This window comes from Mesoplodon mirus (assembly GCF_964341445.2).
Source record: "Mesoplodon mirus genome assembly, chromosome: 7".
NCBI classification, from domain to species: Eukaryota; Metazoa; Chordata; class Mammalia; order Artiodactyla; family Ziphiidae; genus Mesoplodon; species Mesoplodon mirus.
Window position 1 is genome coordinate 81804577 of NC_138983.1, and position 19407 is coordinate 81823983.

General features: G+C 43.5%; 2 protein-coding genes across 2 annotated transcripts in view; one reads left to right on the forward strand and one right to left on the reverse strand.

Annotated features, from left to right (window-relative positions):
* Positions 1-19407, reverse strand: part of LOC309808830 (forkhead-associated domain-containing protein 1-like) — a gene marked incomplete at both ends in the record, with an annotated part of 1104685 nt that overhangs the window by 909699 nt on the left and 175579 nt on the right. The window lies entirely within an intron of this gene.
* Positions 1-19407, forward strand: part of LOC309808007 (forkhead-associated domain-containing protein 1-like) — a gene marked incomplete at both ends in the record, with an annotated part of 79263 nt that overhangs the window by 3046 nt on the left and 56810 nt on the right. The window contains one exon of the mRNA XM_082628016.1: positions 16551-16757. Within this exon, the coding sequence (XP_082484142.1) occupies positions 16551-16757 (207 nt within the window). The remainder of the gene's footprint in view (positions 1-16550; positions 16758-19407) is intronic.

The following is a 19407-nucleotide window of genomic DNA, read 5'->3' on the forward strand; positions in this document are numbered from 1 at the left end:
CTGTTCAGTGTGCAAAGTGGGAGGAAAAAGAAGAAGAAGAAGAACTGTAGTTTCTTCTTTATCCTAACAAGGCATAGATTTGGGGTAGTTTTATTTCCTGTCTGGCTAAAGTAGAGACAGAGATCTCTGTTTTGAACCGGACTATGATATTAGAAAACTGTAGTAATTTTTAAAAGCACAGGCTTTGGAGATAGACAGAGCTGGGTTTGAATCTCATTAGGCTACTTTGTGGCTGAGTGACTTCAACCAAATTACTTAATCACTCTGAGCTCCTTTTCCCTGTCTGTAAACCTCTTACCTCACAGGGTTATTCTGAGGATTAAGTGAGAAATGCATATAAAGAGCCTGGCATGTGGTGCTCAGTGAATGACACAATGATCATTATTATGGTCTCCTAAAACAGAGACTGAGAAGAATCCTCAGAGGTGCACAGGGTTGAGATGAGGATCCACTGACATTAATAAGCCATTTGGAAAAGGGAACTAATGAGGACAGTTATTAACTAGACAGAAATTGAGTTGCGTTCATTGTATATAAATAATTCACTGCTTACTGCTCCTCGGACTTAGCTTAAGAAATACGTCACTAGGCTTCCCTGGTGGCGAAGTGGTTGAGATTCCGCCTGCCGATGCAAGGGACACGGGTTCGTGCCCGTTCCGGGAATATCCCACATGCCGCGGAGCGGCTGGGCCCGTGAGCCATGGCCGCTGAGCCAGCGTGTCCGGAGCCTGAGCTCTGCAACGGGAGAGGCCACAACAGTGAGAGGCCCGCGTACCGAAAAAAAAAAAAAAAAAAAAAAAAATTCAGGGATTTATATTACTAAAAAGTCATCATTGCATTTACCCAGAGGTTACATCTAGCAAATAAAAAAGATTGTTTTATTTGCTTGGATCAATCCTAAAGAATAGGCAGTCATGCTTCTAAAGATTTCTACTCATCAGCAAGGCTGACATGTTGTTTTGACTATTGGTATCGTAGTATTTCGACATCATTTACTCTTTCCGATAATGGAAGGTAGTTACATGCTTCTTGTTTTTAAAAATTGGGAGAAAGGAAAATATAAGGAAGAAAATAAAAGTCACTTGTAATCATTTGGCTCAGGGAAATATCAATATTGATATTTGCAGGGTTTTACCTTCCAGACTTTTTTCTATATCCTGTAAGGAGTTTGGTTCCCTAAGGCAATAGGAAGCCTGTTTATAGCCAGGCTAGTGAGAACTGTTTCTAGTCAACAGTGATAACTGTTGCTATCACTCATTCATTGCCCAGTATTTACCCAGAGCCTCAGCACCGAGCCAAGTCTAGGGGTACAGTGATGGCAGAACTGGACATGGTCCCTGACATCAGGAAGCTGCCAGGAGAGAGAGAAATAAGTCAAATGATCCCACAAAGCTGTGACTAATTCCATTCCAACATTGGGGCTGTAAAGGAAAGGAATATGGAAGACAAGGAGGACTTAACTAGACAATAGGAGAAGGGAATGGCATGTGCAAGGGCCCTGAGGTGGAAGAGCATATTGTGAACCCAAGGGACTGAGAGAAAACCAGGGCGTCCAGAAGTCAGAGTGGGAAGGAGGAGGGCTAAGGGACAAGTCGGCCTCCTTCATATCACCATAAGGGTTTGGATCTTTATCTGAAAAGCAGTGGGAAGAAGGCTTGAAGGATTGTAAACAAGGGGGAGACCTGCCAGTGAACATCCCAGCTGCTGTGTGCAGGCGAGCCATCAGGAGCTCTATTCACAATCTCCCCTCTCCCATTTTACATGGCTCAAAAGCCTCAGCCTTGCTCATTTCACAGCTAAACCTTGCAAGTTATAAGTTATATGATTTGTTGTGCCTTGTAAACTGTAATCTTTAGAGTTGGATGTGGCTGTTATTTAAACTCTGCTGAGAAAGGGACTCAGTTCTTCCAGAATGAAGAAACACCAAAGCCAGTGGTTGTTGGATTTTCCGTATGTTTAAGAGTGGTTGTTCAACATGAACTCCTAGGCATTCTGACCCAGTGGGTTTGGGGTAAGGCCCAGGAATCTTCACATTTATATGCTCCCCAGGTTCAGGTGGGGGGAATGGAGTCCCCTGGAGTTGGCTCCAGGACCACACTTTGAGAACCCCACCATCAGTGCTCCCTCCCTCTCTGTTCTTGATCAGCAGAACTCCTGCTTGTGTGTGTGTGTGTGTGTGTGTGTGTGTATTCTTTCAATAAACTTTGTTTTGAGGAAAAGAGAAGCGAAGGGTAAACAATGAAGGGCTGACTGACCCTACCCCTCCCCAGGGACTCCCTCAGTCCCACCCTGGGGAAGTCCCAGGATCCCTAGAAGACTGAGCTCTAGGACAGCCCAAGTCAGCGCAGGGCTGCAGCTACGAGGGTGGAGATGGAAGAGAAAAAGAAAGAACAGACATGACAGGGGGATGAAATGCTGGTGTCCACCCCTCACCCTCGGTGATCAGTGTCCTGCCAGCCATCTCCTTTCTCATGGGTGGAGCCATCTCTCCAGCCTGTGTCAGCCCTTCTAGCGTGGGATCTGAGGGTCGTGAAGCCAGACTGATCTCATACACACACCCCAGATCCCATCCAGCCGGATGACTCTCGTCCCTTTTCCTGGCCCCTGCCAGTTCTGGGCTCCCTCTCAGAAAAGAACCAGAGCCTACACCATAATCTTGTTTATTATTATTAAACAAGGCTGCTGGGATTCTCCTATTATTTGCATCATTTCACGGACGTGCAGGTATGTCTGCTCTGTCAAAGGACACATACAGCTGTAACTCTGATGGGCATGGCCAAATTGCCCACCAGAGGTTTCCGGATGTGGTGTCCTGCCAGCAGTGGACGCCCGTCTCCCACTCCCTCCCCAGCCTAGGGTGCTGACCCCCCATTGGATCTTCACTGATCTACGGGGTGAAGTATGGTACCTTTGTCATTTTAATTCACATTTCTGTTATTCTAAGCGAACACCTGCATTTTGAGACAGAAGGTGACAGGTGGACTCTCTGTGGGGAAATCCACGGAATGAAACAGGCCTGGGAGGGTGCACTTGCTGGCTCCCCATCTGCATCGCGCTTGTCCTCCTGCCTGGGTCGTGCTCCCATCCTCCCCCCTCACCCCCACCTCACCCTTGGCTTCTCCCCAAGTGCTCCTTGCTCTGGGGGTTCACCTGTTTGGTCTCACCAGTCCTCAGGGAATGTTTTGTCCCCTGTTTGGGAACTGGCAGCTGGTTTCATTGGTCAGTACCCACCACAGCAATTGATGGGACTAGTTTCTCACCAGCAGATGGAGGGCTTCCAAGAGGAAAATGTTCAGAGGAAAGGGCTAGATCGTGATCTCATTTTTCTCATTTTTTTTTATTGTGGTAAGATATGCATAACATAAAATTTACCATCTTAACCACTTTTATTAAGTGTGCAGTGCAGTGGCATTAAATATATTCACACTGTTGTGCAGCCATCACCCCCATCCATCTCCAGAACTCTTTGAATCTTGCAGAACTGAAACTGCACCCATGAAACAACAACTCCCCTTGTCCCCCCATCCCAGCCCCCAGCAACCACCGTTCTGCTTTCTGTCTCTATGACCTTGGCTACTCTGGGTATCTCATATAAGTAGAATCATAACAGTATTTGTCTTTTCATGACTGGCTTCTTTCACTGAGTATAATATGCTTTCACTGAGTATAATGTCCATGTTCATCCATGCTGTAGCATGTGTCCGAATTTCCTTCCTTTTTTAAGGCTGAATAATATTCCATTGTGTGGATTCACCACATTTTGTTTATTCATTCATCTACTGATGGACACTTGGGTTGTTTCCATCTTTTGGCTCTTGCAAACAATGCTATGAACATGGGTGTATAAATATCTCTTCAAGGCCCTGCTTTCAGTTCTTTGGGATATATACCCAAAAGTAGACTTGCTGGATCATATGATAATTTTATTTTTAATTGTTTGAGGAACTGCCATGCTGTTTTCCATAGTGGCTGCACCAAGTTACATTCTCACAACAGGGCACAAGGGTTCCACTTGCCCTGCGTCCTCACCAACACTTGTTATTTCCTTTTTTTTTTTTTTTTTTTTTTTTTTTTGCAGTACGCAGGCCTCTCACTGTTGTGGCCTCTCCCGTTGCGGAGCCCAGGCTCCGGACGTGCAGGCTCAGCGGCCATGGCTCATGGGCCCAGCCGCTCCGCGGCATGTGGGATCCTCCCAGACCGGGGCACGAACCCGTGTCCCCTGCATCGGCAGGCAGACTCCCAACCACTGCACCACCAGGGAAGCCCTTCCCTTTTTTTTTTTTTTATAGTAGCCATTCTGATGGATGTGAGATGAAAGAAATTTTCGATCATAATCTTTTGAATAGCATACATAATACAAATAGCTACAGCATACATTTATGGACTACTTACTGTATCTCACATGGCTTTATACATCATCTATGTATGTTCTGTATATATATTTACAGAATTATATCCTCAAAACAAATCCTGTGAAGGTGAGAACTACTATTATCATTATTATCCTCATTTGATGACATGGACATGGGACTCAGAAAGGTTAAGGAACTGGCCCAAATCACACAGCTAGACGGGGGAGGTGAGGCTGAGTTTCAGACTGAGCTGACTCAAGCTTCTAAAAACAGAAGCTTCACTTTTTGAGTGTAAATTTAGCTTTGGGAACATCTAATATCTAAATTGGAAATTCTCAGTTAACTGAGATAACAAGATAATTGAGTAAGCTAGGGAAATTCCACCCTGTGGAATCCAGAATGGGGGTTGTCAGTGAAATGTGAGATCAATGTTCTCCTGATCCTCATTCATGCAACAGACTGAGGTGGCGCCATCTAGGGGGCGATTTGGGTAAAGAGGAAACGTTGACCTGGTGCTTTCCCAGGAAGAGGAGCATTGGGGCTGTTAAGTGGGGGCCCAGCAAGAAACACCACTTATCTCTCCAATCCAGCCAGAGTAAGTTCTCTGCTTATAAGGACTGGTGGAGTTCAATTAGTCCCACCTGGATAACCCAGGATAGTCTCCCACTTTTAAAAAAATTTTTAAAAAGTTTTTGGCTGGGTTTGGTCTTCGTTGCTGAGCACAGGCTTTCTCTAGTTGCAGCGAGTGAGGGTTACTCTTTGTTGCGGTGCACGGGCTTCTCATTGCAGTGGCTTTTCTTGTTGTAGAGCACGGGCTCTAGGCACGCAGATTCAGTAGTTGTGGCACGTGGGCTCAGTAGTTGTGGCTCGTGGGCTCTGGAGCGCAGGCTCAGTAGTTGTGGCACACGGGCTTCGTTGCTCCATGGCATGTGGGATCTTCCCGGACCAGGGCTCGAACCCGTGTCTCTTGCATTGGCAGGCGGATTCTTAACCACTGCAACACCAGGGAAGTCCTTAGTCTCCCTCTTTTAAGAGCACTGATTAGTAACCTTGACATCGGCACAGTCCCTTTGGCCACGTCATGGAGCATATTCCCAGGTTCTGGGGATCAGGGCATGGGCATCTTTGGGAGACCATTCTGCCCACCACATTAATACTACCACCTGACTGGACCGTTGCTTTGGGACTGGTCTGAGAGCTTTCTGGAAGAATCAGTAGGATCAATGCCACAGGCCACGGAGAAAGATGGCTGGATGAGCTGGCAGGTGATAATACCGTTACCAAGAGGGCAGGAAGCAGGACTGGTTGAGTGAGCACCTCAACATCCCGGAAGCAGCCAGGCAGTTTGGGGCCTGGAGATGAGCCAGGGGTTGGAAATACACACCTGCGAATCGACGGGGTGGCACAGTGGCCCCAGCCCATGGACAGAGTGCGGAGGAAACGGACATTTGAGGGGAGAGGAGCCCGGCGTGGAGACCTGGAAGCAGTCAGAGAGGTGAGGGAGCCAGAGAGCTGCTTCCAGGCTGAGGGTATTCATCACAGAGACAGCTTGCTTTGTGCCAGGTACTGTTCTGGGCACTTTCGAGTGTATTAACTCATTTCATCCTTAGGAGGTTAGTGTTGTTTGCCCCACTTTACAGATGAGGGCGTTGAGGCACAGATAGGCTGAGTATCCTGCCTGAGGTCACAGAGGGAGGCTGGGGCACTGGGCACCACGCTCGGGCAGTCTGATTTCAGGACCAGCCTCTCCTGAGGCCTTACCGGTCCACAGGGCTCTCCCGGGGAGACCGGGGAGGAAGGATCCAGCTGACGGGGAAGCAGAGAAGCTTCTTCTTTCCTTCCAATCCCAGACTCGTCGTCTCACCAGCGCCTGGCCGTTTCCTCATATCCTTATTCTTTTGAAAGCCCCATTTTTTTTTTTACTATTTCTGCACTACATCCCTTTCTGGAGGCAGTGGGGGGATGGGGCTGGGGGATGGGATAGCCTAGAACCAAAAAGTTAAAAGAAATAGATAAAACGCACACACACACACACAAACACACACACACAAGTTAATTTCAAAAATGTTATCCCACTCCTTTGAACATGTCACCAAGCAGTACCTTTTGTCAATCCTACGAAGCCCAGCTTATCAAACTCATTTTTGCTGCTCAGGGAGCAACCAAAGAGAAGCAAAGAACCATGCCCCAGGCTGCACAGCTGGAAGGTAGCAGAGGTGGGACTTGAACTCAAGGCTTTCTAACTCCAGAGCCCATCCTCTTGCTCATAATAGAGAACATTTCCCATTTGCCCTATGTTCTCTTCTAAGTGCTTTAGTATGTATTATATCATTTATACGTCACCAGTAACTTATAAGACTGTCGTTTTGTTACCTAACAGATGAGGAAGCTGAGGTATCACTTGCCCAGGGTCACCCTGCTAGGAAGTAGGAGAGCTGGGCTCGAGCCCAGTCTAGTAACCACCACGATGCCCTGCTCCCCCAACCCCTGAACCACCAGGCCACGTGCCTCTCTCTGACAACTGTGTCACATGTCACAGGGAGGCCGAGAGCCCGAGGAGGCCCCCGAGGGCAATGGCAGTGGGTTGAGGACCCAGCGGGAGAGGAACCTCTTGAAGCCATTTGACAATAAAGGAAAGGAAGGGGGAAGAGGCGGTGTTTCCAGGCCGAGGGGGTGGTGAGCATGTTCACAGGTTAGACGGAAGTTACACTGTCAAGGTGAGGATGCAGAAGAGGAGATGGTTGAGGAGAGGGACCAGACCAGGGTGGGATGAAGGCAGGACCACGCAGAGGCCCTTGGCAGCTAGGAGAAGCCTTGAAGGTCCCATCTAGGAGCTTCTCCATGCCTGGGAAGTCCAGGTCCTGGCAGGGAGCTGAAGGCACATTCAAAGGGGTGTGGAGTGATGGAGGGGAGTTTCCTGAAGGGACTCCATAGGGAGTGGGCAGGGCTCAGAGAAACCTCAAAGGATAGTGCAGGGCCCAGAGCTAGTATGAGTGAGGACTGTTCCCACACCCAGAGCTGAGGGGTGAGGGGCAGGGGCATTTCCTGGGACCCGGAGACCCCGAGGGCTGGGTAGAGTCCTCTGAGGGAAGCTGTGTGGCCCCAGAGAATGGAAGCCAGGGGAGTAAGTACCCCAAGCTCTCTCCTCCCTGCTCTGATATCTAACCCCCCCATTGGCCAAACCCAACAAGAAACCAGACACAAGGAGCCCATCAGCCCATGGATGTAGCCGCACAGGTGGGCCTGCTGGGCAGAAGGCGCCGTGTAAAGGGATGGAGGAGGGTCGGGAGAAGCAGACAGAGGATGCAGGCAGGTGCAGGAGGTGAAGACCTAGGAGGCTGTTGTCAAAGTAGAATGAAAAGCCTGAGAGCAGGGACCTGCTGGCTGGGGGGCCCAAAGGGCACTAGGCCAGCCTCAGGACAGAAGTGTGAGGGTGGCAGGAGGGTTTAGGGGCCGGGATGGACTTGAAGGAGCTGGTGAGCTTGAGCAGGGCCCAGGCTGGGTGAGTATAGGGCATTACCCATAGGGAGCAAACAGGGAGCAAAGGCTACGTGACTCAAGGAGAGGACGAGACAGAGGATAAGGAAGGCCGGGAGTGGGAGGTTATGGTCTGAGATGGGGCTTCCCAGTGCCAGGTGATGCAAGGTTGAAACCTAGCTCCAAAGGACGGTTCCAGGTACACGTCGAACCTCAGCGACAATGTCAGTGAACCTCAGGGCAATGTCATAACTAAGTCAGCTTCCTGAGGAGGCTTCCTTAAAGCACAGGGGTCATCAGAGCAGATGGTCATTGTTAATAGAAGTTTAAACGTCTCAATATTTTATGGACTCATTATATACTTTTTAAAGACATTTTCAATGCAGGAGCCTTAAAAAATGCACTTGTTTTGTATATTAGGTCCTGCCTGTCTCCTCTCTCATTATTAAATCACTCTCTACTCTGAAAATCACAGGGTACAAATCAAAGGTACAAGTTTTGGAATTAGCCTTGGGTTCAAACCCTGACATTGCCCTGTGCCAGCATCCTGATGTTGAGTGAGTCCCTTCATCTTAGCCATTTTTTAAATCATGGTAAAATACCTATAAAGTTTACCGTCTTAACCACTTTTAAGTGTACAGATCAGTAGTTGTAAGTTATTCACATTGTTGTGCAACCAGCCTCAGAATTTTTCATCTTGCAAAACTGAAACTGTACCCATTAAACAACAATTCCCCGTTTCCGCTTCCCCAGCTCCTGGCAACCCCCGTTCTATTTTGTTTCTATGAGCTTGACTACTTTATGTACCTCACACAGTGGAATCATACAAAATTTGCCTTTTTGTGACACTTATTTCACATAATGTCCTCACGGTTCATCCATGTTGTAGCATGTGTCAGAATTTCCTTCCTCCTACACTGAATAATATTCCACTGTATGGATGGACCACATTTTGCTTATCCAATCATCAGTCAGTGGGCACTTGGGTGGCTTCCACCTTTTGGCAATTGTGAATAATGCTACTATAAACATGAGTGTACAAATAACTCTTTAAGTTCCTGCTTTCAATTCTTTGGGGTATATACCCGGAAGTGGACTTGCTGGATCATATGATAATTTTATTCTAAATTGTTTGAGAAGCCGCTCTACTGTTTTCCATATCAGCTGCACCATTTTACATTCTCAGCGGTGCATAAGTGTTCCCCTACTCTACATCCTTGCCAACACTTGTTATTTTCTGTTGCTGTTTGTTTGGTTTTGATAGTAGCCATCCTAATGGGTATGAGGTGGTATCTCACTGTGGTTTTGATTTGAATTTCCCTAATGACTAGTAATGTTGAGCATCTTTTTATATGCTTGTTGGACATTTATATATCTTCTTTGGAGAAATGTCTATTCCAGTTCTTTGCCCATATTTGATCAGGTTATTTGGGGGTTCTTTTTTGTTGTTGTTGTTGAGTTATAGTTCTCTATATATTCTTCATATTAACCCTTTTTCAGATTTGTGTTTTGCAACTATTTTCTCCCATTCTCTAGATGGCCTTTCACCCTGTTTATTGTGTCCTTTGATTCACTGAAGTTTTAATTTTTGATATAGTTGAATTTATCTATTTTTACTTTTGCTGCCTATGCTTTTGGTATCATATCCCAAAATGCATTGCCAAATCCAATGTCATAAAGCTTTCCTCCTGTGCTTTCCTCTAAAAGTTTTATAGTTTTAGACTCTGTTTAAGTCTTTGATCCACTTTGAGTTAATTTTTATACATGGTGTAAGGTAAGAGTTCAACTTAATTCTTTTGCAGTCTTTCCCAGCATCATTTGTTGAAAATACTGTTCTTTCCCCATTGAATAATCTTGGCACCCTTGTCAAAAATCATTGGACCATATATGCAAAGTTTTATTTCTGTGCTCTCTATTCTATTCTATTGGCCTATGTGCCTGACCTTATGTCAGTATCACACTGTTTTGATTACTGTACCTTTGTATGCAGTAAGTTTTGAAATCAGGAAGTGTGAGACCTCCAACTTTGCTTTTCTTTCTCAAGAGTATTTTGGCTATTTGGGGTCCACTGAGATTCCATATGAATTTTAGGATGGATTTTTCTATTTCTGCCAAAACTGCTGTTGGGATTTTGAATCTGTAGATCCTGCTGTGTAGTAATGACATCTTCACAATATTAAGTCTTCCAACCCACGAATACAGGGTGTCTTTCCATTTATTTGTGTCTTTAATTTCTTTCAGCAGCACTTTGTAGTTTTCAGTGTACACATCTTTTACCACCTTGGTTAAATTTATCCCAAAATATGTTATTCATTTTGATGCTATTGTAAATGAAATTATTTTCTTAACTTCCTTTTCAGATTGTTCATTGTGAGCATATAGAAACACAGCTGATGTTTGTGTGTTGATTTTGTGTCCTATGATTTTGCTAGTGAATGTTATTTTTTAGTTCTAAGAGGGTTGTGGTTTTTCATGGACTCTTTAGGATTTTGTACATGTAAGATCATGTTGCCTGTGAACAGAGATAATTTTACTTCTTCCTTTCGAATTTGGATGCCTTTATTTCTTTTTCTTGCCTAATTGCTCTGGCTAGGACTTCCAGTACTTTGTTGAATAGAAGTGGCAAAAGCAGGTATCCTTATCTTATTCTTGAAATTAGAGGAAAAGCTTTCAGTCTTTCACCTTTGAGTATGATGCTACCTGTGGGCCTTTCATATTTGACCTTTATTATGTTGAGGTAATTTCCCTCTATTCCCTATTTGTTGAGTGCTTTTATCATGAAAGAGTGTTGCATTTTGTCAAATGCTTTTTGTACATCAATCGAGATGATCATTTTTTTCCTTCTTTCTGTTAATGTGATGTATTACATGGATAAATTTTCATATGTTGAACCATCAAGTCTGCATTCCAAGAGTAAATCCCACTTGGTCATAGTGTATGATCCTTTTAATGTGCTGTTGAATTTGGTTTCCTCCTATTTTGTTGAGGATTGTGGTATCAGTGTTCATAAGAGATATTGGTCTGTAGTTTTCTTGTAGTGTCTTTGTCTGGGTTTGGTATCAAGGTAATGCTGTCCTCTCACTTCGCCTTTTGAGTCTCAGCTTCTTCATCTCTAAGATGGAGATAATAATAGAGTCCCTGTTTAGGGCTGTCATGCAGATTAAATGATAAAAATGCACACAAAATGCTTCAGCAGGGCCCAGTTCACAGGAAGCCCTCAAAATATGTTAGAGGATGATAAGGATAATAATAAAAATAATAATAAATAAATAACAGTTCATCTCATAGTTGGACAGCTCAGTAGGCTGGGGCTTATAGAGTCAGTCTGTATTAGCAGCAGGGCGTCTGTCCAGTAGCAGCATTTAGCAATTTTCCAAGTAAAGGGAGCGAGTGATATTATAGGGCCAAACTAGGAAGCTGTCTCCTGGCCTAACATGTGGTAGAGGCTCACCCGAATTTGTGGAGTCATTTAAAACTTCCTGCTTGCTTTGATTTCTTAATAATGGCTTGACAGTTTTTGAGGAACTGAAAGCAGTGAAGCCTGGCAAGAGAGAAACAAAATGTAACACAGAATTTCTCTCATTCATGGGTTATCAAAGGTTCAAAGGACACAAAGATCAATGGCAATGATGATGAAGATGATGTGGGTGACATTTTCCAAAGAACTAATGTGTTTTCATTTTTTTAAATACTTTATTTTTTGAACAGTTTTAGGTTTACAGGAAATTGAGCAGAGAATACAGAGAGTTCCCATATATCCACCCCTCCAATACACACAGTTTCCCCTATTATTAACATCATGCATTAGTGCGGTACATTTGTTACAACTGATGAACCAATATTGATATGCTATTATTAACTAAGTCCATAGTTTACATTAGGGTTCACTCTTTGCGTTGTACGTTCTTTCCTTTTGACAAATGTATAGTGACAAGTATCCACCATTACAGTATCATAAAAAATATTTTCACTGCCCTGAAATCCCCTGTGCCCCTCCTCTTCATTCTGAGCCCCAGAGCCCCTGTGCCCCTGGCAAGCACTGATCTTTTACTCTCCTTATAGTTTTACTTTTTCCAGAATTTCATACAGTTGGAATCATACGGTATGTAACCTTTTCAGACTAGGTTCTTTCACTAAGCAATATGCATTGAAGATTCCTCCATGTCTTTTTTGTTATTTGATAACTCATTTATTTTTATCACTAGTATTTCATTGTATGGATGTACCACAATTTGTCTATCCATTTACCTTTTAAAGGACATCTTGGTTGCTTCCAGTTTTTGGCAGTTATGAATAAAGATGCTGTAAGCATGTATCCAAAATCAATGAGTCTTCATGGATATAGAGAACAGACTGTGGTTGCCAAGGGGGAGGGGGTTGAGGGAGAGATGAAGTGGGGGGTTGAGGTTAGCAGATGTGAGCTGTTACATCCAGGATGGAGAAACAACAAGGTCCTACTGTAGAGCACAGGGAACTATATTCAATATCCTGTGATAAAGCATAATGGAAAAGAATATTTTAAAAAGAATGTATATATATGTATAACTGAATCACTTTGCTGTACAGCAGAAATTAATACAACATTGTAAATCGACTACATTTCAATAAAATAAATAAATAAACAATATAAATGAGTCTTAAAAATCAACAATAAGAAACCAAACAACCCAACTTAAAAATGGGCAAAAGAGCTCAACAGACACCTCACCAAAGAAAATCTACAGATGTCAAATAAGCATATGAAAAGATGTTAAACATCATATATCATTAAGGAATTTCAAATAAACATGAAATATCTCTTCATTTATTTAGACTACTTTGATTTCTTTCATCAACATTTTGTAGTTTTCTTCATATACCTCTTCATATAGCTAAGTATTTTGTTAGATTTATTCCTAGGTACTTCATTTTTTTTTTTTTGGTGCTAATGTAAATGGTGTTGTGTTTTTAATTTCATATTCCACTTGTTCATTGTTGGTATATAGGAAAGCAATTGACTTTTGTATATTAATCATGTATTCTGCAACCTGGGTACAATTGCTCATTAGTTCCAGGAGGGCTTTCTGTCGGTTCTTTGGGATTTTCTGCATAGACAATCATGCCATCTGCAAAATGGGCAAAAGATCTGAACAAACACCTCACCAAAGAAGATTTCTTTTTCCTTCCCAATCTATCTTTTATTCTCTTTTCTTGCCTTGTTGCATTAGCTAGGACATACAGTACAATGTTGAAAATGAGTGGTGAAAGGGGACATCTTCACCTTATTCCTGATCTTAATTGGAAAGTTTCTAGTTTCTCACCATTAAATATGACGTTAGCTTTAGGGTTTTTATAGATGTACTTTATCAGGTTGAGGAAGTTCCCCTCCATCCCTAATTTGCCCAGAGTTGTTGTGGTGGTTCGGTGGTTTGTTAGTTTATCATGGATGGTGTTTAATTTTGTCAAATGCTCTTTTTGCATCTACTGTTATGATAATGCGATTTCTCTTCTCTACGCTGTTGATGTGATGGATTACATTAATTGATTTCCAAATGTTGAACCAGCCTTGCATACCTGGAATAAATCCCACTTGACTGTGGTGTAGAAGTCTTTTTATACATCACTGGATTCAATTTGCTAATATTTTGTTGAGGATTTTGCATCTATGTTCATGGGAGGTATTGGTCTGCAATTTTCCTGTTTTGCAATATCTTTATCTGGTTTTGCTATTAGAATAAGCTTGGCCTCACAGAATGAGCTGGGAAGTGTTCTCTCTTCTTCTATTTTCTGGAAGAGATTATTTAGAACTGATATCATTCTTTCCTTAATGTTTGATAGAATTGACCAGTGAACCCATCCAGGCCTGGTGCTTTCCATTTTGGAAGGTTATTCATTATTGATTCAAATTCTTTACTAGATATGAGTCTATTCAGAGTATTTATTTCTCCATGTGTGACTTTCAGTAGATTGTGTCTTTCAAGGAAATGGTCCACTTCATTAAGTTATAAAATCTGTGGGCATAGAATTATTCATAATATTCCTTTATTATCCCTTCAGTGTCCATGAGATCAGTAGTGATGCCATCGCTTTCATTTCTGATTTGAGTAATTTGTATCTTCTCTCTTTTTTTCTTGGTTATCCTGCTAGAGGTTTGTCAATTTTATTGATCTTTACAAAAAAAAAAAAAAAAAAAAAAACCAAACAGCTCTTTATTTTGCTGACTTTTCTCTATTGTTTTCCTGCTTTTTATTTCATTCATTGCTTCTTGTGCTTGTGGTAGGCTTATATTGCTCTTCTTTCTCTAGTTTCATAAGGTGGAAGCTTAGATCTTTTCAAATGTATGCCTTCAATGCCATAAACTTCCCTCCAAGCACTGCTTTCACTGCATCTTGCAAATTTTCATAGGTTGTATTTTCATTTTCATTTAGCTCAAGATAAATTTTTATTTCCCATGAGACTTCCTCCTTGACCCATCTGTTATTTAGAGGTGTGTTGTTTAATCTCCAAATATTTGGGGATTTTCCAGCTGTCTTTCCGGTATTGGTTTCTAGCCTAATTCCAATGTGTTCTGAAAACGTACTTTGCATAATTTCTATTCTTTTACATTTGTTGAGGTATATTTCGTGGCCTGGAATGTGGTCTGCTTGGTGAATGTTCCATGGGAGCTTGAGAAGGATGTGTGTTTTGTTGCTGTGGGATGAAGCTGTGTGGTTGCCAGTTAGATCCAGATGATGGTAGTGCTGTTCAGTTCAACTTCATTCTTCCTAATTTTCTGCCTGGTGGGTCTGCCCGTCACTGACAGAGGGCTGTTGAGGTCTCCAGCTACCATGATGGATTCATCTGCTTCTCCTTGCAGTTCTATCAGTTTTTGCCTTCCATACTTTGATGCTTTATTGTTGGGTACATACAATGAAGGACTGTTATGTCTGCTTGGAGAATCGACCCCTTTATCACTATGTATCGCCTCTCTTTATCCCTGATAACTTTCCTTCCTCTGAAGTTGGCTCTGCCTGAAATTAATAGAGCTACTCCTGCTTTCTTCTTGTGTTCCAGTATTTTAAGTGTCAAAGTGTTTGGTAGGAATTTGAAAAGTGGGTAAAGGCACAGTCATTTGAATCAGGCAAACCTGGGAACAAGCCAGGTGAGTCAAAGTGGCTGACTGTGGGCACACGTAATCGTTCTATGCCTCAGTTTCCTCGTCTAAAAAATGAGTAATTATCAGACCTACTGTACAGCACAGGGAACTATATTCAATATCTTGCAGTAACCTGTGATGGAAAAGAATCTGAAAAAGAATAGATATTATATATATGTATAAGTGAATCACTTTGCTGTACACCTGAAACTAACACAACATTGTAAATCAACTAGACTTCAATAAAAAATTAAATGTTTTTGAAATGAGGAAGTATCCCTTTGAATTATTGTGAAGATGCAATGGGATAATGCAGTAAAGCACTTAGCAAATTTCCTGGCATTTGTGTAATTACACATAATGTGTCATTAATATATTCTACTAATATATGCAGTTATATTATTATCTATTCATATACTATAAGCTATTATTAATAAAAGCTATTGGTTATAATTATATTGTGGGACATTAGTATAGATTTCTAAGTCCAAGTACTCTCTATGAAAGTTGGATGAGGCGCTCTGAGAAGAGTGACTTAGAAAATAGTTGCAAAGTCTCAGGCTGGTGTGGATGGCTCATAGGCAGTGTCCTGAGAAGACAGAAGACTTCGCACGTGCCCTGCAGCCCATAGTCCAGGGCGCCAGGGCCAGGGGGGATGTGATATTTCCTCCTTGGTGCTGAGTTTTGCTCATTCTTCTTATTAAAGTGGTTACACAGGAGGTTTCTGACCCCACTGACAATTCACTGTCTGGGGTCTCTCTCTTTTGTGGGAAATGTGGTCACACCAGGGCCCCTATTGAAAAATAGATCATCTTTGGTTAGATAAATTCTGATTAGCTTTAAGAAGCAACACTAATAATTAATCACATGGGAAAAACCTTCATTGTACACCAAGGCTTTTAAAAGGTAGTTATAAAACTATGTTTTGTGGTGTGAGCTCAATTGTGTTTAAACTTTTTAAAAAGATTGTAAGCATAGAGAAAAGACTGGAATGATGTGAACCACCATGTTCTCAGTGCCTGCCTCTGGGGGACGGGAGTCTAAGTGATTTTAATGTCTTCTTTGTGTTTTTCTCTAGTTCTCATTTTCTGCATTATTACAAAAAACATGTTATTTTAAAAATGAATAGAACAAACAACAATTGTTACAAAACCTCCCCTGAACTTTAACACTTGCTGTAAATGGACAGTTGTCACTTGCCAACTGACCTTTCTTGTTTGTGTTGGGCCATTTCTGCTGTCTTGCCACTCGGGACAACCAAAAGGATACTTGCATGGGATCAGAGAACTATCAAGTGGCCAATTCCTGGCCAATTCCCCCCGAGTTCCCTCTTGCCTCTGTGTTGCCTGACGCCCTACCCCAAAACTGGGCATCTATTCTGGGTCTGCTGTCAGGCTCTGGTGACCCTCCACTCACTAGCTGTGTGGCCTTAGGCAAGTCACTTAACCTCTCTGACCCTCAGCATCCTCCTCTTAAAATGAGGATTGCAGTGACTGTCCAGCCAGATGAAGTGGTTAGCACATTGGGGCCCCCAGTGTCAGTGGCACTAGTTATTCCTTGTTATTCCTGATATTCCTGGCTCTGACTGTCCCCCTTCTGCATTTCAGTCTGCAGACGTCGACAACCATCACGCACTCATTGAATATAATGAGGCCGAAAGCAGCTTTGTTCTCCACGACTTCAATTCCTGCAACGGCACGTTCGTCAATGAGTGCCACATTCAGAACGTGGCTGTGAAGCTCCTACCGGGAGACATCCTGAGGTTTGGGTCCGGAGGGCTGACCTATGAACTGGTCATCGAAAACCCAGCCTCGGTGAGTCCAGGCCCCTGCGGAGGGGGGGGGCGGGGGGAGGGCGGGGTGCAGAGGTGCCGTGTTGTGTCACCTTCCGTGCAGCCTAGGGCTCGGGTACGGCCACAGGTGGAGTTCGTCTGGAGCGCGTCACTCTTCCTTTCGCGATTCTGCGAAGTTCAGCCCCATCGCGTGGGTGCCCGCGGAGAGCGAGTCCTCGCGCCCTCTTCTGGGCATTTCTTGGAATTACATGCAAGAGTTGCCTAGGGACCAGCCCAGAGCGAGAGCATTTTCCTGAAAAGTGAAGCTTGGCGAGGGGAGGTGGAAAGCAGGTGTGTGCTTTTGAAGATGCAGAGATGGATGCTTCCTTTTTAGGTAGATCAGTGCTCTGCAACTTCCTAGCTTTGCGACCTCGGCCAGGCTTCTCTGCGTGCCTGGGTCTGGGTCTTCTCAGCGGTGCAGGGCGTTGAGAGAGTATCTATGTATAAAAAGTCAAAGTCTCTGGCCGGAGTAGACACTCAAGGCCTGCCAGCTGTTATCACACCGGATCAGAAATGTTCCCGGGATCAGGACCTAAAGTATGGCCCCAGGTTAAGCGGAACGTAACCCAAAATTCGCCCAGCAAAGCTCAGTCACCAGAAGTATCTGGTTCAGTAGGGAGGCGGGATGGGGGCTGGTTAGCAACACAGTCCTGGGTCAGAACCCCAGCTCTGCCACTGGCCTACTCGGTGCACTCTTGCACAAGCCATTGGACCCCTCGGAACCTCGGTTTCCTCATCTACAAAATGGGGCCAACGACAGCAATGACCTTGCAGGCTTATCTCGAGGGCTAAATGAGATGGTTATCATTGTAAAACTCCCAGAATAATGCCCATTCGTGGTGAGCACACAATACCTGTCGTGTGTGTCCCAGAGAGACGGCGTGTTAACCTCACTCCCCAGCACCAAGAACGCTGCATGGACTGAGACTTCTGAGGCTTAAAGTCCTTTCTGGGACGAGGCTGGTTATAAATAAATAAAGTTTAGAGAATCTAGACAGAATCCTGTGGTGTCGGTCCCCTAGGCAGCCCTAAATACTCACTCAGAGAAGATCAGCACCGTCCCTCCGGCTGCAGGGCCCATGACACCGCATCCACCACGTTTGGCTTTGAAAATCTGGGGCAGTTTTCTCCTGCTGCTTCTCAGCCCCCTTTTCCTCCTTGGACCAACATTAAAGTGTGCTCACTTGTGGGATGCACTGGGATCCACTGGCCGCCCTGAGGAGGGGCTCCTGACCCAGAAGGTGTTGACCTGATCAGGGGTTCTCAACATGAGTTCTAAGGATCCTCCTCGTGAGAAGCACGTGGGGAGCAGACCAACAGTGCAGATCTGGGCTTCACCCCAGGCCTGAGGACTCATACTTAGGATTCCCAGAAGAAATACAGGACACCCAGTTAAATCTGAATTTCAGAGAAGCAACAAATAATTGTTATGTACAGGTGTGGCCCAACTATTGCAAGGAACCACTTATGCTAAAAAAATTATTTGGTGTTTATCTGAAATTCAGATTTAACGGACACCCTATAGTTTATTATATATTGATTTATTCATTTCTTTATTTATGCGAAATCTGGCAACCATACACATCCTCCCTGGGAGTAGGGCCTGGGAATTTAGAATCATTTGTATGGAACACTTACAGAATTTTTTAGGGATCAAAGAAAAGGGGATTTCACACTCCCAAGCCTGAAAATCCAAGTTCATGAAGTTTGATTCAATGTGCCCCAACATGTCTGATTCCAAGAATTTTTCAGGAATGTTCAGTAAAATTACAGGTTCCCAGACCCCCTCCCTGGGAAATTCTGACTCTGTGGCTTGCCCGTGGGGAGAAGAAGAGGGGGAGCAGCAAACAATATCTGCATTTTTTTCTTCTTTTTTCCTACAAAGATATTTACTGAAATATTATTTATAGGGGCATAAAATTTGAAAACTATTTCCATCCAAAGGGGGCATTGTTTAATATATTATATTGTTTAATATATTATAAGGAGTTTAATATATTATAAGGAGTTTGTTTATATATGGAATACTGTTCTGCCTTTTTAAAACACAGCTTTCTTGAGATATAATTGACATGCCATAAACGGCACATGTTTAAAGTCTGTAAGTGGATGGGCTTTGACATATGGGTACACCTGTGAAACCATAGCCACAATCAAGACAGTGAACAGCTCCTTCATCCTCCAAAGTTTCCTCCGGATCACAGCATGTGTTTGTTTGCTTGCTTGCTCTTAACAGCTTCACTGAAGTACAATTTACATAACAGAAACGTCACCCATTTGAAGTGTCCAATTCAATCAATTAGAATATATTGATGGAGTTGTGCAGCCATCACCACAACCTGCTTTCAGAACACTTTCATCCATTTCTATCACCCCAAACCTCGGAGAAACCTTGGAGGTGTTTCATTTTGGGGTTTGTTTTTAACTTTTAATTTTCAAAATTATGGTAAAATACACATAAAATTTACCATCTTAACCATGTTTAAGTGTACAGTTCACAGTGGCATTAAATCTATTCACACTGTTGTGCAGCCATCATCCCCATCCATCTTCAGAACTTTGTTCATCTTCCCAAACTGAAACTCTAAGCCCATCAAATCAAACCCCCTGCTTCCTTCCTCCCCTCCCACCAT